General features: G+C 42.9%; 1 protein-coding gene across 1 annotated transcript in view; it reads left to right on the forward strand.

Moving 5' to 3' along the window:
* The window catches only part of BRINP1 (BMP/retinoic acid inducible neural specific 1), a 66,890-nt gene that overhangs the window by 10,217 nt on the left and 31,256 nt on the right, over nt 1–25,417 (forward strand). The window contains exon 2 of the mRNA XM_087914762.1: nt 12,048–12,315. Coding sequence (XP_087770888.1) covers nt 12,098–12,315 — 218 coding nt within the window. The 5' untranslated portion in view covers nt 12,048–12,097. The remainder of the gene's footprint in view (nt 1–12,047; nt 12,316–25,417) is intronic.

Here is a 25,417-nt window from a genome sequence, read left to right on the forward strand (position 1 = left end):
TTTTGTGTCTGACTCTTTGGCTCTGAAGCAATTTTCAAGCGCGAGAGATGGTTTTCCAAAATGTCTCTAATTGCATCACTACTGGAGATGCTGAGAGACACAGCAGCTAGGAGAAGAAATGACCGCTGTGTTGAATTTTTTCCCCCACTTTGCCTTTCTAGTTAAGTGCTCGAGGGTGAAGCCATGCGTGTTAGATAACTACCTAACCATGGACATCAAATTAAGTTGGTTTACTGCATTTCTATCCTGTCTTTTTTTGGAAACTCGGGATGTGGTGGGATGTGGTGCATAAGCGTCAGCTCATCTATAATAACCATCCAGTAAACATCAGGACCGAGACCGTTGATTCCAGAGGTGACCCATCCTTTGGAGTGGCTTGACCTATGAAGTTTCCAGTCATGGATTCTCATTAGCTGAGCAAGAGATCAAAGAGAAACTCATTATTATCCCTTGAAATCAATCTTCAAGAAAGGACTAAAGCGATCATAAAACAGTGTCGGTTGAGATCTAAGTAGGCGGCCATGGGATTGGAAAGCATTCATCATGACTTCCAGCAGATGGTTTCTTCTGAAGCCAACCTTCAAAGATGGATGGGAGCTGTCTCTATAGCTCATCTATCAGATATCTCAAAAGATGCCATGGTTAATGGCTTCCTGAACCAAAAGGTCCACCGAAAACCAATCTTGATGTTCCATCGGGTACCCCACCACAAATCATCTCTGTTTGCCAGTGATGTGGCCTTCAGAAGTTTTGAGCTACAAATCTCATCTTTTCTTGCTGGCTGACACCCCTAACAGTGGTTGTTCAAAACATCTGAAGGACATCAGTAGACAAATTGAAAAGAGCAGTTGGCTCATTCCCAAATAGTGGCTTAAAACTAGTCTTCATGAATGCTTTAGCCATAAGTAGACTTTGTCATGCCTAGTTCTGCATGCTGCTTGTCCCTACATCACTCTCTCTCTCTCTCTCCCCCCCCACTGTGTCTGTCTATCTATCTATCTATCTATCTATCTATCTATCTATCTATCTATCTATCTATCTATCTATCTATCTATCTATCTATCTATCCTGTCCTCCCCCTCTCCCTTTTCCTGTCTCTCTGTCTACCTACCTACCTATTCTCTCCTCTCTCTCTCCCTATTCCTCTGTCTGTCTGTCTGTCTATATATCACCTATCAATCATCTATTATCTCTTTTTCAATCTACCTGTCTGTCTGTGTCTATCTATCTATCTATCTATCTATCTATCTATCTATCTATCTATCTATCTATCTATCTATCTCTATCAATCGTCTATCTGTTCTCTCTTTCAATCTCTCTCTCTCCCCACTCCCCCCTCTCCCTCCATCCACCATTATATGTGAAATAAAGTTCTGGTCCTCTTCAACACTATTTATAAAATAACACAGATGCTCCTCAACTTATAACCATTTCTTTACTGACCTTTCAAAATCACAACAACCTTGAAAGATTTTTCACGCTTACGATCATCACATTATCCCCACAATCACACAGTTAAAATTCAGTCACTTGGCAACGGGTCCCTATTGATGATGGATGCCTAAATGTCCTGAGGTCTTGTGATACCCTTTTGTGACCTTCGGATGAGCAAAGTCAATGGGGAAGCCAGATTCACTTAACAACCATGTTCCTTACTTAAGAACGGCAGTGATTCACTTCATAATTGTGGCAAGAAAGCTGGGGCAAAACCCAGTTAATGACTGTCTCGCTTAGCAACAGAAATTTGGGGCTCAAATTTGTGGTTGCAAGTTGAGGACTGCCTGTATAATTTCTACAGCTGGATGTCTGGGATGGTAAAACGACTCTTCAATATAGGAAAAAAAGACATTTTTTTTCCAGGCCATTGTGAAATAATTGGACAATAGGTGTCTTTCTATCCTTTATGTTAGCTATGATAAAAGCATGCAGTATCCATTCTTATTATCCCTCTCTTATTTTCCAAGCTGGCCTATGGCTCGAGAGAACAGAAGCTTCTTAAAAAGAGATAGTGATTCTTAGGTTTTTGGGTTTTTTTTCAAGTGAAATAATTTACAAGCCCCCAAAATGGTCATGCTCAAAAACCAGGAAACCCAGGAAGCTCAAATGAATGTAAGGATTTATCGCGAGCTTAAGCTCTCTAGGAGAAGCTGAGCTACAAATGGTCAAAGCAAATTGGCAGTAGATAAGGGGAGACCCTAGTGGAGCTGGTAGAAGAGTTGGACAGTGAGGAGGTTGGGGAGGAACATGGGCCAGCCCTGGAGGCTGAGGAAGGCTTGGACGAGTTAGGTTGGGTTGACCTGGTTGTCTGAACAGAGTCGCTTGTGCTTTATTCCTTTAAGCTCCCTGAAGCAAGCCATGAATTAGCATTGAGTTTCAACTCATTCCTATTCCTTACTTCTCGCCAAGGGCTTAGTGGCCTTCAAAAGTCACAGAGGAAGGATCTGTGCATAGAAATGAGGCCCAGTGGCCAAACAGATCTTCCTGGTGCTAGAGGGGTCTAGTTCTCCAGATGTTGTGGCCTGCCAGCAGATAGTGGAACTGGCAGTAGAGTTGGACAGTGAGGAGGTTGGGAAGGGCCAGTCCTGGAGGCTGAGGAAGGCTTGGACGAGAGCTCTGCATCAGAGGCAGAGATGGGGCCAGGATAGTTTGGCAGTTCTCACCATCAAGAATCCCTCCTTAATTCTAGATTGAGTCTCTCCTTGATTAGTTTCCATCCATTGCTTCTTATTCTGCCCTTAGGTGCTAGACAAGAAGGAATGGATGGAAACTTATTACATGTCTTTATCAAGTAGAGAGAGGGAGGGAGAGAAGGAGGGAGGGGGAGAGAGAAAGAGGGAGGGAGAGAGGGAGGGAGGGAGAGAGATGCAATTGAACCATCCCTGGGTTGCTCCACAAGCATAAATAAAATTCTTAAAAATCAGGATAGGATTTGTGTGCGTGTGTGAGCATTAAGCCTTGAGGGCACCCACTTAGGGTGATGATGAGAAAGACAGAATTTTTTGAATGTGGAATGGAATGAAGCCAAACCCATTTGAAAATGGAACGAAAAATAAAAATAAAATAAAATGAAACCTTTTCAAGGGGAGAAAACAAATGTGTGCAGAGGAATTTCCATCCACAGAGGTCACGAGAGCATCGCAAGAATTCAATTCACGACAACTCGGTACTCAGGGTTGGTCAGTTCTACTCGACTTTTGGTAATTAAGGGAAATGGCTCTGATACCCTCTGCCTTTGAGATGAATGACTAAAGGCAGAATTAACCAGTGGAAGAAAGTTGGGCTTTCCATGTTTTGTAGGCTCTTCATGGAGATAGAAAGATTGCTGGTCAATGAAGTGGAGATATCTTAAGAGGAAGATGCTTGATTTGGCTGTCCTTTTAATCTTAAAAATCTCCAGGTACTTCTGAAACAAGGTCAACAATGAGAACCTGGAGGAATTGGGCTTGTAGATCATGTCAATTATCTACAATAGAATAACAGAACACTAACAGAGTTGGAAGGAACCTTGGAGGTGTTTCTAGTCCAATCCTACTGCTCAAGCGAGGAGACCCTATACCAGACAAATGGTTGTCCAGTCTCTTCTTAAAACCTCCAGTGATGGAGCTCCTACAACTTTGGAGGCAAGCCGCTCCACTGATTAATTGTCCTTACTGTTAGGAAATTCCTTGTTGAATGATGGTTTGTTAAATCAAGCCCCTCTGTGCATCTCATAGTTCTCCGTTAACCAACAAATCATGGTTGTGGTTCTCCCAGGCTATAGCAACAGACAACCAAATGAAGCTCTTTGCAACTTAATGGTTGCTTAAGCCAATTTCAAGATGGCAACCATTTTTCTATGTTGGAATTCCTTCCTTCCTTCCTTCCTTCCTTCCTTCCTTCCTTCCTTCCTTCCTTCCTTCCTTCCTTCCTTCCTTCCTTCCTTCCTTCCCTCCCTCCCTCCCTCCCTCCCTCGTTCCTTCCTTCCTTCCTTCCTTTCTGATGATTTTTGTTCTGGTTAAATTGATGTACTTCTGTTCTTTGGGAGCTCAAAATAATCTTCGCAGGGATTTTTTCCTCTTGTTGTTTCATCTCCATCACAATCTTCTGAAAAAGGTTGGATTGAAGTGACACTGTCCCAAAGTCACTCACTGAATTTCTGTAGTCAAGGGTGGAGGTTCCTTCTCCGTTATAACAACCCTTTAACCATTAAATCCCAGACTCTCTGCAAGAAAGGAACTCTCGAGCAAATTCCCTATGGGAAAGAGATGAATTCGAGGGTGCAAACTCAAATCTGTCAGGGGTGGGCTAAAGCGTTTCTATTTTCAGCCCGGCCTCACTTAAACACTGCTATTTAAATCGCTCGAGGCTTTGATTATATTTTTGAGGATAAACTACCAATAGAAATCCCAACTTCAGTATCTGGCGACTCTTATAAAAAGGCCAGACAGAGGTGATCTTGTCTCCCACCCCAGGAGAATTCCTGTCACTTAAAGCTGACAATGCCAGCTTATTTTACATGGATGGATGCCCTGATTTAATAGGAGGTGACAGCTTAAACCATCAAGGTGCAGGAGGAAAAATAATAATAATAATGCAGGGTGTACGTCCAGTATGCTTCAGGCATGTTGGAACTGAACAGAACAGAATAACTGTGTGATGACCCAAAGGGGCGTGTCACAAAAGCAACAAAGTCACAAATGTAGGTAAAGTCCCTTTAATTCCTCCAACTTGGCGCCCAATGTCCAGTTATCTTCGTCTGGAGAAAAAAAAAACTCTCCCAAGAACAGTCTTTAAAGGGAAGAAATTCAGTCCGAACCCGAAGTACATATAAATTACAAATAAAAATCAACACAAACCACACTGCAGCAATTAACGGGACAGGGCAGGATAAGGAATTGCAGACGCCAAAATATAACAAAACACACACAGTTGGGAGGATGCAAAAACCCAGATAAGCCTCGACAAGCAAAGATAATTCACGCTTTTCCCAGCTGCAGCTAATGAAGGGAATCAGGGCCCTTTTCTCCCCTGTAATCCATGTAACTCACGTTGCTCCCTTCGTGGTTCCTCCCTGAGTGCCCTAGGATGAAGAGGGGGTGGACCTGGGCCTTTCTCTGCATGCCCAGCTGGACTGCGCCCTTCCTCAGTTTCTTCCACAGCCACCGGAGCCACACTCCCACTGTCAGCTGCTTGCCCCCCCTTGAGGTCTTCTAGTCCAACCCCCTTCCCAAGCAGGAGACTCGGTACCACTTCAGACAAATGGGTGTCCAATCTCTTATTGAAGTGATGGAGCTACCTAGAACTGTGGAGGCTGATTAATTGTTCTCACAGTCAGGAAATTGCTTTTTAGTTCTAGCTTGCTTCTCTCCTTGATGAGTTTCCACCCGTTGCTTCTTGTCCTGCCTTCTGGTGCTTTGGAGAATAGGTGCACCCCTCTTCTTCGTGGGAGCCCCACAAATACTGGAAAACTGCTATCATGTCCTTTTTTTTCATTAAACCACACATAGTTTAGAGAAGTTTCCAGACTTTTAATGCTCTTTCATCGCAGCTGGCTTCGGCACAAGCTTTTCGTACCATTTTATCTGAACCCCGCCCCGCAATGGTTTCTTATCTCACGGCAATGTATCCCACAAATAACCACTGCAATATGTTTTTTAAAAAAAATCTTACGACTGTTCTGGTATTAGTGATTTGTACCTCTCTGCCTTCATCTCCTTCCAAACATCTGTAGGTCTAGAGTTATCTTGGGCTTTCTTTTTAGTTGCAGCTCAACCAAGGCAATCCAGGGAGGGGAAGTGCTAAGCAAATTCCAGACCAAGTGAGTCATTTTGGCACAGCTTGGTTTTTGTATCCAGATGCAATGAAATGTCTGCAAAATTAGCCAAAGGGGTTATGTGGGAAAGTTTTGACTGAGATATGTTTTTTTTTTTCTCAGAAGAAAGGGAAGGAAGATGAAAGGGAATGGAAAACAGACAAGGCAGAAGCTAGAGGTTTTTGGAGATTCTCAGCCATCCAGGCCATCGTTGTCCCAAAGATGTTTTTTCAAAAGGCAACTGGACTTGGTTTTCCTCCTCTGCCTCCTCTTCTCCTCCTCCTCCTCCAAAAAAATACACAATTCAGTTGCCTTTTGAGAAAGTATCTTTGGGACAACCTGGATGACCAAGAGTCTCCATAGATACTCCTAAAGATTCTTTGAAATCGCAATATGCCCCTTTTTAAAAAAAATATATGGGAAGATCAGGGTATGGATGTTATGCTACAAGTTCTTGAATAGAAGCCCCTTTGTTTCTTGTCCCACCAGAATGTCCCAAATCCATCGGTGGTGACAGAAGACCAACTCAACCAATTGTCTGTGGAGATTCATCCAGGTCACGGTTGCATTCTCAAGAGGCAACCTGGGCTTCCTTTGTTTTTCCCTGAAGACATTTCACTTCTCATTCAAGAAACTTCTTCGGTTTTGACTCAAGTCCTCCGTTCTGATAGTCAGAACTGCAGAAGCTTCTTTGATGAGAAGTGAAACGTCCTCAAGGAAAAACCAAGCAAGCCCAGTTGTCTTCTGAAAAAGTACCTTTTTTGCAGAAGCTAAAGGTGGAAGGAGCAGACAGGGAACTAGCAAAATTGGAGAAGTGTTTATAGCCGTTGTCAGGTATGGATATGGCATCCATTGATAAGGTGGCTGTCAATACAGAGATAAGATATCATTGAAGACTTGAGTGACTGCAATGTGTAGATTGTAGAAGCAAAGAGGAGATGCAGTGTAAAGATAGGGAGGTGCAGAAGAGAGCAACTGCCCATGTTATTCAGACTTTTTAACCACAGGAAATCAATCAGAATAGAGCTGGGAGAGAACTTGGAGATCATCTAGTCTACCCACCTGCTCCAGCAGGAGAACCTATACCATTTCAGACAAGCAGTTGTCCAGTCTTTTATTTAAAACCTCCAGTGTTGGAGCACCCATGACCTTTGGAGGCAAGCTGTTCCACTAATTAATTGTTCTCACAATTAAAGAAATTTCTCCTTAGTTCAAGATTGTGTCTCGCCTTGATGAGTTTCCATCCATTGTTTCTTGTCCTGCCTTCTGGTGCTGTGGAAAATAAGTTGAGCCTTTCAAATATTGGAATACTTCTCTCATGTCACCCTTAGTCCTTCTAGGTTAGGGCCATATGGGAAAGAAGACAATTTCACCTGAAAGGTCATGGATGAGCAAGACAAACAACGAAACCTGTACAATATACTTTTAATCCTCGACCTCATTTCTGGGCAAATCAGAGATTAGGAACTTTGGTCTTCTAGATATTATTAAACTCCGTTCAGCAATGCCAAACATGGTGAGTAATAAAAACATTGGAGGTCACCTATAAAACTTTGGCGAGATTAATCTTCTTTAAAGAGAAAAAAAATATCTCAGACCCATTCGATCCCAGGTCTTTTAAGTCCGGTGGGGTTGTTTCCTTAGTAACAATGGCACATGGAGTTGGATATTGTGGGCTGCACAAAAGAGCCCGAGTTGAATGTTTATGCCTTTGGTATTGTCAGATTATTGCTAGGATCCTGACATCCTGATAAAGATACACAAGCTACTGTATTCTCTTCATTCGTTTTTGAAAAGTTGTTTGTTATATAGAACACTTAAATTTGCAGTGTGGTTAAGCTAGGGAGGACTCTCCAGAAGTTGGTCTTCCCTCATTCCCACTCTGATGGGCTGGCTGACCCATGAATGGAGGGAGCTGTAGTTCTCCAACATTTGTGAGGTGTGAAGACCTGGATTCAAGGACTCTTAGGGGGGAAGGGTCCTTGGAGGTCTTTTAGTCCAATATCCTAGGGACCCTGCTATCATCTCAGGGGTGATATGATAGCAGTGTTTCAATATCTAAAGGGTTGCCATGAAGAAGAGGGAGTCAAGCTACTCTCCAAAGCATCCAAAGGCAAGGCAAGAAGCAACAGATGGAAACTAATCAAGGAGAGAAGCAACCTAGAACTAAACTTCCTTACAGTTAGAACAATCAATCAATGGGACAGCTTTTGCCTCTAGAAGTAGTTGGTGCTCCAACACTGGAGGTTTTTAAGAAGAGATTGGACAGCCATTTGTCTGAGATGGTATTGGGTTTCCTGCTGAGCAGGAGGTTGGATTAGAAGACCTCTAAGGTTCCTTCCAACCCTTCCCTTCCCTTCCCTTCTCTTCTCTTCTCTTCTCTTCTCTTCTCTTCTCTTCTCTTCTCTTCTCTTCTCTTCTCTTCTCTTCTCTTCTCTTCTCTTCTCTTCTCTTCTCTTCTCTTCCCTTCCCTTCCCTTCCCTTCCCTTCCCTTCCCTTCCCTTCTCTTATTCCATTCCATTCCATTCCATTCCTGGCTATTCCATTGGCTGTTCCATTCTATGCTATGCTATGCTATGCCATGCCATGCCATGCCATGCCATGCCATGCTATGCTATGCTATGCTATGCCATTGGTTATGCCATTGGCTATGCCATATTCTACTCTACTCTACTCTACTCTACTCTACTCTACTCTACTCTACTCTACTCTACTCCACTCCACTCCACTCCACTCCACTCCACTCCATTCTATTCTATTTTATTCCTGAACCTCTCATATTATGACTTTGCTTACAAACTTACGGGAAACACTAAGCAACATTGTTTGCAACCAAACTGACCCAGGTCTACAATTCCTCTTTCAACTAGAACAGATCTGTTTCAAGAAAGATGCCTTTGTTTGGAGAGGCCAGGCCTCTGTCAGAATTGCCTGTTTTCCACCTCTGCACCCTGCTGCGGCTCTCTGTCCCCTTCCATTTTGAACAGGGAGAGAAACAACAATTTTCAGCTTGTCACAGAGGGAGAAGGAGCAGGTTAATGGTTGGGTTGGAAAAGAGAAGGCAGTGGGAGTTTGATTGATGAGGGATTTGCCTTGAAGACACTTTCCTCATTCGATCTCTGGGTCCCCCATCTGCTGGAGGAGAAACTTAGAAGGTCAGCCTTGCTGTCTGAAGTCTAAAACTCTGCTTTGATCCTGTCTCTAGTTCAAATAATGTGCTTTCAAAGCTGCCTTTGGATTTTGGTGCAATGGATTCCTACTGTTTATTAACAGTCTCTAAGTTGAGAGGTGGTTTCAGTGCACAATGCATGCTGCATTGGTGTGGATATTTGGGTAGATTGGTTCAAGGCCTGTTAAATTGTTGAGGTTGAACAGCTTCTGTTTGGACAGGGAATGTCCAAGTCAGTCTTTGGGCCTGACCCAGCGCCCCCCCTCCAGTTGCCGAACAGAGTCATATATTCAGTTTGTTTAGCCAGCTTTCTAAAGTCAGTCATGGTTTATGGAAAGATATAGGGACATTTATTTGCAATGGACTGATCTGCATTAAGCTTTCTGGTTGAAACTATTCCTTCCTTCCTTCCTTCCTTCCTTCCTTCATTCCGCCCACCCTCCCTCCCTCCTCCTCCTCCTCTTCTTCTCCTTTCCCTCATCTTCCATTTCTCCTCCTCTTCCATTTCTTCTCCTCCTCTTCCCTCCTCCTCTGCCTCTCCTTCCTTCCTTCCTTCCTTCCTTCCTCACTCACTTACTTACTGTGAAAAACAGTTGAGGACTACCTGTATTTAATAAATCATGTTAGAACTAACTAGGGCTTAGTGTGTTCTGTGTGCGCTTCCCATAAAGAATTTATCTTTTGTTTGGGTACAGCTTAATGTGTGGGAAGCACATCCCGAACTCAAGGATACTATTGGTGAATTTTTGGTGCGGAACATGATAAAGTTTCCGCCCTGTTTAGATGGCGTTCTTCTAAGTTGTTGTGGCTGTTGTTCTTGTTGTTGTTACTTTGTTCCTGCTTGAAAATGGAATGCAGAATGCAACTGCTCCATCTTGCACACCGATTAATTATGTGCAAACTTTACAAGTGCAAAGAGGTTTGTTTCATTATCAGGTTTGGCGGTGTTTTGATTTCCCCCAACTGTCACAGGAACATAGGTTGCACCGGGGCCAGGAAAGTGAAAGAACATCTTGTTTGCAAGGGAACAGATGTTGAGAAGTGGTTGTGAGGTGCGAAGGGGAATGTGTAAAGTGGACTTGCAAGTCTCTTGCGGGCCTTAACAGAAGGGAGACAAAATTGAAATAGGACATTTAACGGACTTAAAATAGCGCTGTCTCTGGGTTTAAAGGCAGAATATCGCCGCGGGAGGGAAATAATCCAGCTGGATCATGCCAATTGCTCACCAGGTCTTGCATTCATTAGTTCACACTATCCATTTTTTTAATTATTCAAGAATATATTACCACTGATCGTGGAGATAGGTAGATTTATGTCTCCTGTACAAATGGGTCTACTTGTGGGGTCCTTGGTTGCGAGAGCTTGGTTGTCGGCTTGTAGATGTTTCATTATCCAACTAGGCAACATCATCAGTGATAGAAAGAGAGTGGGGTTTGCAGGGGAGGAGGAGGAGGAGGAGGAGGAGGAGGAAGAGGAGGAGGAGGAGGACTGAACTCGGTAATCAGCTTGCAGACATTTCATTACCCAACTGGGCAATATCATCAGTGTCAGTAGGGGGGTGAGGAACCACCAAGAGCATGGTGAGAGAGCAAACCCCATTCCCTATTATCACTGATAATGTTAACTATTTGGGTCATGGAACGTCTGCAAGAAAACAGCCAAGCTCAGAGAGCACTGAGGACTTCAAGAATTCAACCCTGTGCTCCATATATTCTCTTCAATTGATTTATTTATTCAAGAATTAATGGGCTGTGTTCAGAACCATATTTATACAGCAACTGCAATCCCCAGCAACGGTTAAACAATAATGCATAAATAAGTGCAGCACCTCATAAAGTTTACATAAAATACGTTAGAGGAGAAGCGTGGCAGACAGGTTGAATAAGCAAGTAAATAAATGTTTTGATATAAAATTATTATTCCCTCTCTGTGCCACCACTGAATCTATAAAATTATAAATTTAGGAGATTTGCACAGTTGCTGTTACTTAGCTGGATCTGAAACCAGGTCCCTGATAACACAATTAGAGCACCACAGATTTTGATGTTGTCTCTGGAATAAGTTTCCACGTTTTCCTTTCTTCCTTAAGTTGCTTTTTTTTTAAATGACACCATCCATACATTCTGATGCAGCAGCCCACAAATCATAGGCTTAATTACTCAACGTATTTACCTGATTGCTTCTGACAATGTTTAATTGCCTTTTGTTTCTTAATTGCTCAGATGCAGAGCTAACTTACAGCTAGTTTGCTAACTCAAAGATGAGTGAGTCTAACTTTCACGTGAATCCAGCCATAACTATTTGGACAAGACTCTTTGAAGAGTCTCATTTGCTTGCCAACTTCCTTGCAGTCTCTATAAACTTTGGATTTTGTCTTTCAATTTGAACGACAAGTCGTATTTTAAGGCACTTTACAGCAGATACCTGCTATGGGTAGTCCTCAACTTACAACAGTTCTGTCAAGCTTCAGGCTGCTTCCACTTTTACTGTTCCACAGCTTGCTAGCAGACCCTGGGAAAGGGAGGGAGAGATTTGAATGTTTATTCCAAACAATAACAAGAAACCATCTCATGGGGAACCAAGGACACTTCAGCAGGTGTCTGCCAGAGTTGTGGAGATTTTCCCATACCAACACCTGGACAATGTGACCTGCACTAATGGTGGGGGGAAGGGAGGATTCTATACTTTAATTTATATTGAATTACCCGGGAATTAGCCAGAGCTGTTTTTGCTTTCATTCTGTGCCAAAATGATGTACTCAATAAAATTTTGCATTCAGAGATTGGATGGCCTCAACAGTGCTTGCTTGGTTGGATTGCTCAGTCGGAACCTTAATAAGTTCATTTAGTGACTGTCTGGAGTTATAATGGCACTGAAAAAAAGTGACTTAGGGCCAGTCACACTGATAACTGCATCTCCATGGCCACACGACTTACATTTGGATGCTCTCGACAACTGATTCAACCAAGTTCTGATGGTTGCAGTGTCCTGGGGTCATGAGATGACCTTTGGTGACCTTCTGACAGGCGAAGCCCATGTCCCCCATTCACACTTTCTCTCTTTCCCGCTCCTTCTCTTTCTCTGCAGGAGTCCACGGAATGGCGCAAGAATGAGAGGGAAAAGGCAGGCAGAAAAGCATGAGCTGGCGGGTTACTGAGTTCCTGTACTTCCTCTTTATATGGGACCATATCACTATCCACCCTTCCCACCAGGAGCCTGCCGTGACCAACCAACATGTCTCCAAGGAATTTGATTGGCTTATTTCAGACAGGGGGCCGTTCCACCATTCGCGGAGCTACTTATCCTTTGTGGAAAGACATCGTCAGGGATTTACAACCCGGTATAAAATATACAGGTAGGAGGAATGAACAATGCGATCGTACTCACAAGTTTGCGATCCGGAGATTGCTATCGCCGGTTGGAATATGAGCTGTCTGTCTGGCGCTTTGGAAGAAATGGCGCGTGCCCTCCGTATCTGCTTGAGTAGAAAATGCAGCGGTGCTTTCTGAGCTTGGTAGTTTTCTTGCAGATGTTTCATTAGCAAACTAGGTAATGTCATCAGGGCTAGAAGGGAGTGGGGTTTGTGGAGTGGAGGAGAAGAAGAAGGATGGGAAAAAGGTAGGAGAAGGACTATGGGTTGCTTGATGCTATCTGACCTTGGTAGTTTTCTTGCAGATGTTTCATTAACAAACTAGGTCACATCATCAGTGCTAGAAGGGAGTAGGTTTTACAGAGTGAAGGGTGTTAAGGTATTGAGATTTAAGAGCTGACCAGCTGCTGTAAGGCTGATGCAATGTAAGGCTGAATCAGCAAAGGTATTGCCGTTTTAAGACTATGTATGGGTCCACAGAAGTTTTACCACTTTAAGAGGTGTTTATATAAGGCAGCCATTAGAGGGCATATTTCTCTCTCCTTGTGTCCTGTCTCCATTGCAGAGTTTTCCATTTTAAGAAGATTGATTGCTTGTCAAGCATTTGCCTACCACGTATATTTCTGAATATGTCTTGTATATAAAGCACTATTAAATGTCTAAGCCTCTGTGTGCTGTGTTTTGCTCCTGGGTTGTCTCACAGTAGTAGTCACACTACAAAGAAAGAAGGAGAAGGAGGACTGTGAGGTCCCTTAGTGCTCTCTGAGCTTGGTAGATGTTTCTTGCAGATGTTTCATTATCAAACTAGGTCACATCATCAGTGCTAGAAAGGGGTGGTGTTTCCTCCCTGTCGAGATAAAAATTCTGCTGTCAGAACTTTAAAAACATCAATATATATTATAAATCTTATAGAAGGGCTGTTGTAGATCAAGGATGTCTCCACTGTCTTTCAAATGGGATAGGATACATGGATCTAAGTTTAAGGTTACTATACTAGATTTGAGCTGAACATTACAAGTAGCCCCTTCTTATAGACAATGTGCATTGGATAAGCTACTTTTAAACAAGAAATAGATCACTATCAGTCACACGAAATAACATCTGTTGGACAGTTGAGGAATCCCAGTTGCTGGCTGTAGGTAGCCAAAAAAAAGTCCTTCCATATTTATGGTCCCATGAAAACATTATTAAAGAGACACGGTGGCTCAGTGGCTAAGAGGCTGAGCTTGTCAATCAGAAAGGTCGGCAGTTCGGCGGTTCGAATCCCTAGTGCCACGTAACAGAGTGAGCTCCTGTTACTTGTCCCAGCTTCTGCCAACCTAGCAGTTCAAAAGCATGTAAAAATGCAAGTAGAAAAATAGGGACCACCTTTGGTGGGAAAGTAATAGTGTTTCGTGCACCTTTGGCATTTAGTCATGCCGGCCAAATGACCACAGAGATGTCTTCGGACAGCGCTGGCTCTTCGGCTTTGTGATGGAGATTAGCACCACCCCCTAGAGCCAGAAATGACTAGCGTGTATGTGCGAGGGGTACCTTTACCTCTACCTTACAAAACATTCTTTAGGTGATCTCCAGGAAGGAAGTTAAACTTTTTGAACCAAAAAAGGTCTCGAGGAGTTCTCTACAGTTGTAAGCTGCAGTTCTTCTTCCCCTCCACCTAACCACAGTGGTCTAATTTTGGGATTGCTCGCTTTGCAAGGATGCCTCCCTCTAAATCAGTGGTCCTCAACATTTCCACCTTTGGTGGTGGGCTTGGCGTGGTGTGTGTGTGTGTGTGTGCGTGTGAGACAGAGAGAGAGAGACAGAGAGAGAGAGACAGAGAGAGTGGCAGGCACACACACATGTGCACAGCTCCATTGGTGTGAGTAATGGATATGCGCATCCTCCCTTTGTGTGAATGGAGCTTTGTGTGTCAGCGGAGGAGGGCTTGAGCAGAGCTTGTGTGCAAAGCTCCGCTCGGATGAGCAGAGAATGCTCGTACGAGTGCCCTCCACTTGCACTAGTGGAACTTCATGTGTGAGCTCGTGCAAGGGGAGGTTTGCGTGCGTTCGTGCTTGCTCATCACTTGCACGGCCCGGTTTTGAACAGGCCTTGGCCCCGGGGGCTGGGGACCTCTGCTCTAAATCACAAGATTGGTGAGGCCTTTTTATGGTGCACAGTTGGGAAAAAAGAAAACAGAAAGAAGGTTATAATGGGCTGATTTGCAGAAGATTGGCAAGGATTTCTGAGCTGCTTGTTTCACTAATGCAGCAATAAAAGCAGACTCTTTTATGCATACACATGTGCCGTATTGCTGAAAGAAGAGCAATAAGAGGTAATTAGAAGTTAATTCTGAGGGTTGGAGAGGCTGTGAATTGGGTTGTGCGTTCTATTATTCAAAACAAACTCCGAGGTTCGGAATTCTGTTAGTTCTTAGTCTGTATCTTCTACACTAAGCAACTTTAGTTACAGAATCCCAGGCTGCAGTAACAGCGGGATAGAAATCAACATCACGTGAAGTGTCAATTCCACTTTATAATGCCTTGGTAAGACCATACTTGGAATATTGTGCCCAGTTTTGGTTGCCACGATGTAAACAAGAGAGTGAGACTCTGGAAAGAGGGCAGAGAAGAGCAACCGAAGAAGACAAAATATCTGGAGGCTAAAACATATGAAGAAAGGTTGCAGGAATTAGGTATGTCTAGTCTAGTGAAAAGAAGGCCTAGGGGTGACATGATCGAAGTCTTCCAATATTTGAGGGGCTGCCACAAAGAAGAGTGAGTCAAGCTATTCTCCAAAGCACCAAAAAGCAGGAGAAGAAGCAATGGGTGGAAACTCATCGAGGAGAGAAGCAACCTAGAACTAAGGAGGAATTTCCTGACAGTAAGAACAATCAATTAGTGGAACAGCTTGTCTTCAGAAGTTGTTGATGTTCCATCACTGGAGGCTTTCAAGAAGAGATTGGACAGCTATTTGTCTGAAATGTTTAGGCTCTCCTGGGTGAGCAGGGGATTGGACTGGAAGACCTTTCACGCATAGTTACAATGATCCCTAAGATTGAATTTTCTCTTCTTCCTGCATGGAAATGTTTTGTAGTTTCTGGAAATTCAAGATAGAATTTCAAGAAAGGTAATTCTATCCATTCGTGATTTGACTGATTTGATCTTTTGGATGTTATATGGGTGTGTGGCTCCACCGAAGATTAAATTCAGTTTGACAAATTGATTTGAACAGTCCATTCAAGCTGCCAGGATGCATTGATTTGATTGGGTAAAAGCATGCGCCAAAAGTCCTTCAGATCTTCAAATTGATTTGAAGGCCCCTGACTGGATCTGATGTAGCAAATCAATTCGGTGATTTGGCCTGAAGATATGGAGGTTGAACTATCCTTATGCTGTAAGTTCAACATGGGTGAATTGCCCTTAAAGTCAAGCATTGTATCATTCTGCTATCATCTTACTACATTGTAGGGTGTAATGTTTTTACAGGGTATTTTTTGTTGATCTTTAAATCTGTTTCTCGTTGTATTGTAAGAGGGTATCTCAGCGAATAAGCTACCTTGTGCATGCTTTATGCAGTTATCCCAATAAATGATACAATTTTCAACTTCCTGGTGAATGGAAAATGTTTATGGCCAATGCTAAGAAGGGGACCAGCCTCTGAGGAGGTTGTTAAACTGTAGAAGATGTAATAAAATGTTTTGGATGGTCGAAGTCTTCTCAACTTTGGGTTGTGATGACAGCTTCTCTTCTAGACATGGAAAGTCCAGACATCTGGTTCACTAACTCTCTTGAGAATGTCATGGTATTTCTCCTGTCAACTACCATGGGAAGGGGTTCAGTTTTAACTCTATATTTTAAATTGTTGTTTACATCTGGAGACAAATTTGGTTTGCTTGTTCCTTGATCCACAAACCTTCTGGAGATCTTTCTGTGGAACATTTAATGGTCCACTTCTCTATTCTAATTAAGATTGTAATGAAAAGTAGACACAGTTCAAAATCTTGCTTGCTTCCTCCATGTTTCTCTGTCATTTCCTTATGATGGCTTAGGATAGTCCAAATCCTCATCATCTCATTTATATATATCTATATCATCTATATATTTATAGTGATCTTATCTATCTCTATCTATCTCTATCATCTATCATCTATATCTATACCTGTCTGTATCTATCTATCTGTCTGTCTGTCTGTCTATAATCTATCTATCTAATCTCTCGATCCACCCATCTATCTAATCTCTGTCTCTATCTATCTGTCTATCTATCTATCTATCTATCTATCTATCTATCTATCTATCTATCTATCTATCTATCTATCTATCATCTATCTATCTAATCTCTTTCTCTCTCTCTCTCTTTATCTGTCTGTCTGTCTATCTATCCATCTATCTATCTACCTACCTACCTTTTAGAACATATAACATAGAATCATAGGGCTGGAAGGGAGTTCAGAGGTCTTGTAATCCAACCCCCTGATCAAGCAGGAAAACCTATACCAATTTAGACAAGTGGCTGTCCAGTCTCTTCTTACAAACCTCCAGGGATGAAGTGCCCACAACTTCTGGTGGCAAGCTGTTCCACCGGTTAATTGTTCCCACTGTCAGGGAGTTTCTCCTTAATTCCAGATTGCTTCTCTCTTTGATGACCCATTGCTTCTTGTTCTGCCTTCAGGTGCTTTAGAGAGTGGGTGGGCCCTGTCTTCTCTGTGTCAACCCCTTAAATATTGTAAAGCAGTTATGTCGCCCCTTATCCTTCTCTCCGTTAGACTAGACATACTCTAAACAGTGCCTAGCACTTCTTCACTCGACAGCCACACAATGGTGTCAAAACAAACCTGTAAATTGGAGACAGGCCTTCTTGGAAGTGTGGTCAAGCCTTCACTTGGCTTTCCTTGGTAGACTGATATCTTCACAATCCTTGAAGTTGCAACTGACTGTTTCTTCTGATCGTATTGAGTAGTGATTCAAGGAAGAAAGTGTTTTGTTTCCTCGTTTTGCATGGCGAGTTTCTCTCCTTGGTTTTTACATTCAGTTGTTGCTATACAGGGAGGCGGTGAAAAAACCCTCTCATTTCCTCCTTCCTTCCAGCACTTTCCTTCATTCTGAAGAGAGAAAGTGTCTGCTTTTCAAATTACTTTCAAATGGAAAAGACGTTTCACGAAAAGCTCAGAGGTATAGTGCGGTATTGTTGACTTTAGTGATGCTACGCTCAAATTTGCGTCTCCGATGTTTTTTTTCCCTTGAGAAAATGCCTTCTTCTTCTTTTTTTTTTTAAAAAAAGAACTTATTCTCAAGGTGCTGTAGAATTGCTTTCAAATTTCTGCTGGGGATGTTTTTATCGTCTTTATTGCCGAAAGCCTCAGAGGAAGCGGCTGTTCTTTTCACTTAAGACTGTTTTTTTCTGTCAGTGTGAGGTATTCTGACTGGCTGTTCACATTTGCCAATACTAAATAACAATAATAATTGCAGAGTCAGACAGATGTTTAGACTGGGTCTGGGGTTTTGGTCAACCCCTAGAGTCCTTCCCAAGGAACTGGGACAGAATAATATCTATATTATAATAATAAGGATATCTATATATTTTTAGATGCAGAATAATAGAGTTGGAAGGGACCTTGGAGGTCTTCTAGTCCAACCCTCTGCTTAGGCAGGAAACCCTGCACCGCTTCAGACAAATGGTTATCCAATCTCTTCTTAAAAACTTCCAGGGTTGGCACATGCACAACTTCTGGCAAGTTGTTTCACTGATTAATTGTTCTGACTGTCAATAAATTTCTCCTTAGTTCTAGGTTGCTTCTCTCCTTGATTAGTTTCCATCCAAGTTGCTTCTTCTTCTGCCTTCAGGTGCTTGGAGAATAGCTTGACTCCCTCTTCTTTATGGCAACCCTTGAGATATCAGAACACTATTATCACGACAACCCTACTCCTTCTTTTCATTAAATTATACATACCCAATTCAGGCAACTTTAACAGTCCCTGGCTGGGTCCTTGGTTAGGAGTTGAATTATTAAGTTTCCAGCAGTCTCAGACTGTGACTCTAACCTGCACATAATCATAATCATTTTATTTAGCAATAGCACTTAGATTTAGAGAGAGGTTATGTGCCATGAAATGGCTTGTTAAAGATGTATATATACCACTCCACACTGCTTTACAGCCCTCTCTAAGTAGTTTAGAGTGTCAGCATATTACACCCCAACAAGTTTAGGTCCTCATTTTACTGACTCCAGAAGAATGGGAGGCGGATGCACCCTGGTCAGGATCAAACTACTGGCAGTCAGCAGAGTTAGCCTGCAATATTGCATTCAAACCACTGTGCCACCACAGTTGGAATTTATTTATTTTATTCATAAAATATCTTTGCACCTTTATAATAATCATCTTGGGTGCAAACCAGGGGATTTTAGCAGCATTTGAACACTTGCGACATTGTCAAAATTGTCAACCGTCAATTGCAAAAGGCAGCTTTCCTCGGAACAGCTGCAACAATCCATTTAACAGCATCAAACAACATCTACCTATCCCAGGTCCTTGGAAGGACTCAATTGGTCAATAAAAAGCCCAAATCCAGTCTAAACACCAGACTAACAATGCGAGTAACCATAATCATAATACTTGAACATCATCGGCATTGACAAGACCACCATCAGTCAATTGCAAAAGGCAACTGTTAGAAATGCTTCTTTATATATAGCACCCCAGAGCAAACAAGGAGTGCAGTCACCATGTGCTTTACTGCTTAACTGTTTTAACTGTAACAGGAGACAGGAAACTCTGCTTAGAACCAAAGAGCATGGAGTATATTACATTGGTCCAAACTTGTGAACACTGCCCTCTACTGACTGAATATTACTGTAGTTGTTGGATAGAAAGACATTCCAGCAATAAATTCCAACAGCAACTTTGCTTGGAACAGCTCCTGGAATGCTAAAAATGCCAAATCCAATGTAAACATCTGGGTGACTGTGTGACGAACCATCCTAATCAAGTTTTCACCAGTCTTGGACATGTGAAATAAAACATACTACTACTACTACTACTACTACTACTACTACTACTACTACTACTAATAATAATAATAATAATAATAATAATAATAATAATAATAATAATAATAATAATAATAATAATGAAAATATCAGAAGCCAGGGGAGGCTGTGTTGTGAGTGCCTGGTGAACCATAGGCTTTTCAGTAAAACTGATTGAATAAACTATGGCTTAGTGCGATATGTTAAACCCATCTAGTCTCTCCATTAGGGAAGAACTTATAATAAAGCAAAATCAAAAACCAATAGAGTAGGATTTCTGGGGGAAATGTACGGGGTGGAAGAATCTTGTCTCTGCCTAAGAAAACAGCCTTTCCCCCCTAAATTGTAATTGGCTGACTAAATAACAATTAAGACTGATTTAATTATAATTATAATGAAAGGGTAGGGAGAGATATTACTTATTTGACAAGATTTTTTCCTTAAAAGAGCCATTTCATGGCACATAACCTCCCAAAATAGAAAGAATCAAGACATTGTGTATTTTTTTTTAAGAACAGATAGAAGATATTCACAACTTGGGGGTGAGTGGTGTCATGCAAAAATGGTTGCATTTATTTCCCATTTTTGTGGGGAATGTTCACACACTAATTTACAGGCTTTGCAGTCAATAAATGGCAATGCTTAGCAGGGTGATTTAATGGGGAGTACACTGGATATATAGGGATGTGATGGCTCAGTGGCAAAGACGCTGAGCTTGTTGATCAGAAAGGTTGGCAGTTTGGCGGTTCGAATCCCTGGCGCCGTGTCATGGAGTGAGCTCCCGTTACTTGTCCCAACTTCTGCCAACCTAGCAGTTCAAAAGCACATAAAAAAATGCAAGTAGGAAAATAGGGGCCACTTTGGTGGGAAGGGGATAGTATTCCATGCACCTTCGGCATTTAGTCATGCCGGCCACATGACCACGGAGACGTCTTCAGACAATGCTAGCTCTTTGGCTTTGTAACGGAGATGAGCACTGCCCCCTAGAGCCGGAAACAACTAACACATATGTGCGAGGGGAACCTTTACCTTTACACTGGATATTGAGAGAGACATTTTATTCTGGATGCTTATAAATGTAATTAATACCTATAAGAGCAGATCAAGGTCATTCTCATCCAGGCTTAAATAATTTTTTAAAAAATGTTTTAAATTAATTTATTAAATTTGCAAGTGGACAGGCTCCCAGAAACTCTGGGCAACCCACAGTTACTGATGAACACCTCCCGTCGAACACTGATGATGTTCCCTAGTTGGGTCATGAAACATCTGAAAGAAAGCAACCAAGCTCAGAAAGCACCAAGGAGCCATCCTCCTCCTCCTCCTCCTCCTCCTCCTCCTCCTCCTCCTCCTCCTCCTCCTCCACCACCACCACCACCACCACCACCACCACCACCCTTCAAACCCCACTCCCTTCTGGCACTGAAGTTGTTACACAACTGAAATGTCTGGAAGAAAACCATCAAGCTTAGAGAGCACCAAGGACCCACAGAACATCTCCTTTGCAGTTGATGACTATTTTTCATTTTTGGAATAGAACAGGGGTCCCCAAACTTGGCAACTTTAAGACTTGTGGATTCAACTTCCAGAATTCCTCAGCCAAGTTCGGAGACCTCTAGAAAAGAAGAAGAAGAAGAAAGAAGAAGAAGAAGAAGAAGAAGAAGAAGAAGAAGAAGAAGAAGAAGAAGAAGAAGAAGAAGAAGAAGAAGAAGAGGAGGAGGAGGAGGAGGAGGAGGAGGAGGAGGAGGAGGAGGAGGAGGAGGAGGAGGAGGAGGAGGAGGAGGAGGAGGAGGAGGAGGAGGAGGAGGAGGGAGGAGGAGGAAGTTCATGTGCCCAAAATATAAGTGTTGGTTCTCTCCCATCAACTTTGCCTCCAAGGTCCATCGTTCGTCTCCGAGGTCTTCTTGGAAGATACAAAAGGAGAGATGGATGCTTCCAAGGCCTTTACTGATCTGCAGAGGGGTGAATTCAAAGGGAATCAGGCAGTGTTGAGGGCCATCAACATGACAGTGTTCTCCTCAGCCAATTTTTTTTTGTTTTTTGAGAACAACTCCAGTTTGCTCAAGAATGGGCTTACTGACCCAAATCAATTGGCTCCTGAAATTGTCCAACATCGTTAACCTCTTTTCTTAATGTAAATCATCTGTGAAAAGCCTAGAGATTTTACAGAAGGAGTTTGGGGCAGGGGGAGAGGGAGGGAAGTTGCAAGAGAGGAATGGCACTGCATCACCCTTAAGATTCATTGATTGCTCCTCTTCAGCCCACTGCTTGCGCTTTCCTATCCTTCCTTTCCACTGGAGACCACCACCCCCTTTCCCCTTTTCTTTAAACTCTCTTCAGCCTGTTTGAAACCAGAAAGGCTTTCTTCCGTTGCTCGCCTGCTGTTAACATCCAATTGCTAAATTTGCATACCGTGCTTGGGTTGTTGTTGTTTTTTTTGCCACGGCAATTTCCCTGGAGCTCTCATTGAGAGGGAACGTGGACATGACACATTAGAATTGTGTCGTTTCCAATGGAAAGCCTCCGAGATAAACCTTAGCGTCAAAGCTACGTGACTAGCATAAAAGCAAGCCACGGGTTTGTGTGTGTGTGTGTGTGTGTATGTTTTCCCCCTGGATTCTTGGAGATGGGACTTTGTAAAGCTGGTCGGAAGATGGCTTGAGCTGTCTTAAATTGGCACCTGTGCCTGCGATAGATTTGCCAGCATGTCCATGGAGCTGAGGATGTTTTCTCACTTATCTATTTTCCTGGACTACCTGGTGCTCCTTCAGAAGTGAGACTTGATGGTGTGGTCGTTTTAAGAATGAATTATTCTCTCTGTGTTTTGTAGAAAGAGTTTTGCGTGTTTGTGTCTCATACGTCACAGCACGCTACTTCTGCACTCTCGTTTTGCTCCTGATAAAACAAGGAAACTTCATAAACCTCATGATATTAGAAAAGGTAGGGCGATTTTTGTAAGAAGTCCAGTTCTTCCATTTCTGAGGTAATTCTGTGTACTGGAATCTAAAGTTTTGAAAGTATACATTGTTGAGCTTAGAAATTATCTTTAGAGATGTAAAATTTCAGCTTAAAGTGTCAAAGGGAGTGATCTCAGCCCCAAGAATGACACAGGGACTCGTTTCTGAGTTGTTTCCTTTATTGCTCTTAAACTATAGACAGAATCTTGCCAGAGTAAAGCAACTATTTCCGTAACTGTAGATAAACTCTGGGAATTGCTAGGGATGAGTTGGTTTGTCCCACTTCCTGCCAACTCAGCTTTCCAAGTTCTGCAAGCCTGTGGAATGCAGCCCCTCCCTCCTGGGAATCCAGACTACAATCCACCACAGGCAAAGAGAGGCTGAATTGTTAGAGAGAGGGGAGGAAAAGGAGGAGGGAGGGAGGAAAGGAAGGAAGAAAGGAAGGAAGGAGGGGAGAGAGAGGGAGAGAAACTGCCATTTTTCCTCTATTGAAACCAGTGTTCAGAAAACTGGAGTCTCGAAGTACTTTAAACAATTCTTGGAATTCTTCTTGAATGGATTAGAGTGTCCTGAATGTGGATCGATTCCTCTGAGAACAGAAACGAGAGATACATTTGGAAGCCTGAGTATTCCTGTGCTCATTTCCTGAGATTCATCGAAAGAGGAGGAACATGAGGACTTGTTATGCAAGCATAGGCACCCAGCAGCCATATCAAATTACCTTCCAGGCAGAGGAATCAATGCAGGAGCTCAGAAATGCTAAAGCAGCAGTAGTGCTTTGCAAACCCAGTGTTTTTCTTTCACTTATCCAAGCTATTTTGCAAGTAGAGCTCGGGAGGAAAAGCAGAATCAAATTCCTTTTGGGATTGTGGCCATCACTGTGCTGCCAATTTTCAGGTCACATCACGCTCATGTCAGAAGCATCAAGGCATTTCTGGGTTGAAAAAATTAGCTGGTGACATCACCATTGCTTGAGGGACATCCAGGAAGGGCCTCCATTCATGTCCCCAGCAGGAGCTGGAGCAAAGGACGGGAGCTCACCCCATCTTATGGCAGCGCTTGGGTCTTGAACGTGGGCTTGCTAACCTCCAACCCAGCACCTTAACCACGCAATCCACTGCGCTCCGATTTGTCAAGTGTTTGGGTCTAAGAGGAAGCCTATAGTGACATCCAGATGTAGTTTCAAGGAAGATAGGACCAAATTATAAATTAGTCATGAGAGTAGGGGGCTTCGGGGTTACACCTGATGACCCAGCATTAACTCCGGTTCACATGTGCATGGCCAGTGGAAAAACCTGATGGGAACTGCAGTCCACAAGCACCTGGAGGTTGTCACCAAGTTGTCCACCTCTGAAAGATTGATTTGTTTTTCAGATCTTCTCACTAACTTCAGGAGAACCTAAAGGCTACAAAGTGAAGTCAATCATTCCTCGCAAGTGTGGACATTTGCTAACAAGATTGTAGTGTTGATCAACGTGGGGAAAGAAGAGGAGAGGAGATGCTGGAGGGCATATGGACAGCAAGCAGGGCAGGAAAGCAGTTGTAGAGGATTGGACTAGATGGTCTCCAAGGGCCCTTCCAATTCTGTTGTTCTATCTTTTATATTGATTCCTCCCCCTTACTGGCACTCTTTCATTCCCATCACCCATCAGGCAAGCTGGAGAATGAGGCATTTATCTGGGAAAAAGGCTGACCTCCGTAAGCCACAAAAGCAATGCATGTTCCTTGTGAAGTATGGAGTGGTGCAGTGGCTTAGAGGTCACCTCACAATCGGGAGGCTGTGAGTTCGATCCTAGGTAGAAGCAGCTATTTCTCTCTCTGGGCATGATGAGGCTATATCTGCCGAACAAAATTCCAGATTGGCAACAGGAAGGGCATCCAGCCAGTAAACACTCAGCTCCATTCAGTTGCCCAGACTCCACCTCTCAAATAATTATGGGGGAGGGGTCATTAAAAGATGATGATGATAGTGTGTGAAGTATGACGCCCGGTGTTCTTCTTTTTTTCTAGAGACACTTTCCATATTCTTCTCCATTACTGAAAGTTTTCAAGAAGAGACTCTGCAACCATTTGTCTGGAATGGTACAGGGGCTCCCTGCTTGTGCTGGGGGTTGGACTAGAAAGCCTCTAAGGTCCCTTCCAACTCTGTTATCTTTTAGATCATTCTGGTTAGGCTCAACTCTGGTAGACTTTGGGTCAGTGCTGCTCTGACTTGAAGATTCCAGTAAGATTTTAAGGGACAGAAGTCCTTGCTCCAAGGCGGTCTCAGGATCCTAAATGAGTCAAGCAAATATCACTACTTGTTTTAATTCAAATTCTTAGGTTGTGGTAAAGAGGTGGAACCCTGCGACCTGCCAAAGTGATTGTGCAGAAGAACGAAGGAATTATTACGCACGGTGCTAGGACTTAACTTCCAAGACATGTGCAGGTCCCTCTATCATGGAGTGTCCCTATTTCCGTCATCTCTATAAGTGTCCCTGGGATTCTTCCCCCTTCCTTGTTCTCATGTTATTCCCACAAGTTTGAGGAGTCCCTACTTCCCTGGGGAAGAACTGGGTTCCCACAAGACATTAGACCGGGTTTTCTGAGAAGTCTGTGGAGATTCTGTCATCCCAGGTTGTCCCAAAGGTGCTTTTTCAAGAGGCAACTGGACTTTCTTTGTTTTCCCTTGAAGATGTTACACATTTGGAACATTTTCGGAGAAGGTTAACTTCAGCCTCACACAGTTATTCAACGCCTGATGCCTACCACTGATATACTTGATTGCCTTAGAACATCCTCAATATGCAAAGAGAGGTTTGTCGGGATAATTAATTCAGGCTCCTAATGAGAGATATGAAGATTTTCTTTCCTGCACAACTTCCTATCTCAACCCGATAAGAATAGCATGGGATTTTCTAATCTTGCCTAAAATATGCGAGTGGGAAGAACACGAATTGTCCTTGGGGGCGTGTGGGGGAAGCTGAGAGAACAGTTGAACTGATAGAGAGAACCATTGGGGGAAAAAAACAGGAACGATTTGAGTCATGACATCAAACAGAGTTGCTAAAGGCACAACCCCTTGCCTGCTTCTTGCAAATTGCCGTTGTATATTCATCAGATAACTTAGGCCTAGGAGGGC

This window comes from Pseudonaja textilis, chromosome 17 (genome assembly GCF_049901715.1).
Source record: "Pseudonaja textilis isolate UNSWEBS1 chromosome 17, rPseTex1.2, whole genome shotgun sequence".
In the NCBI taxonomy this organism is placed as follows: Eukaryota; Metazoa; Chordata; class Lepidosauria; order Squamata; family Elapidae; genus Pseudonaja; species Pseudonaja textilis.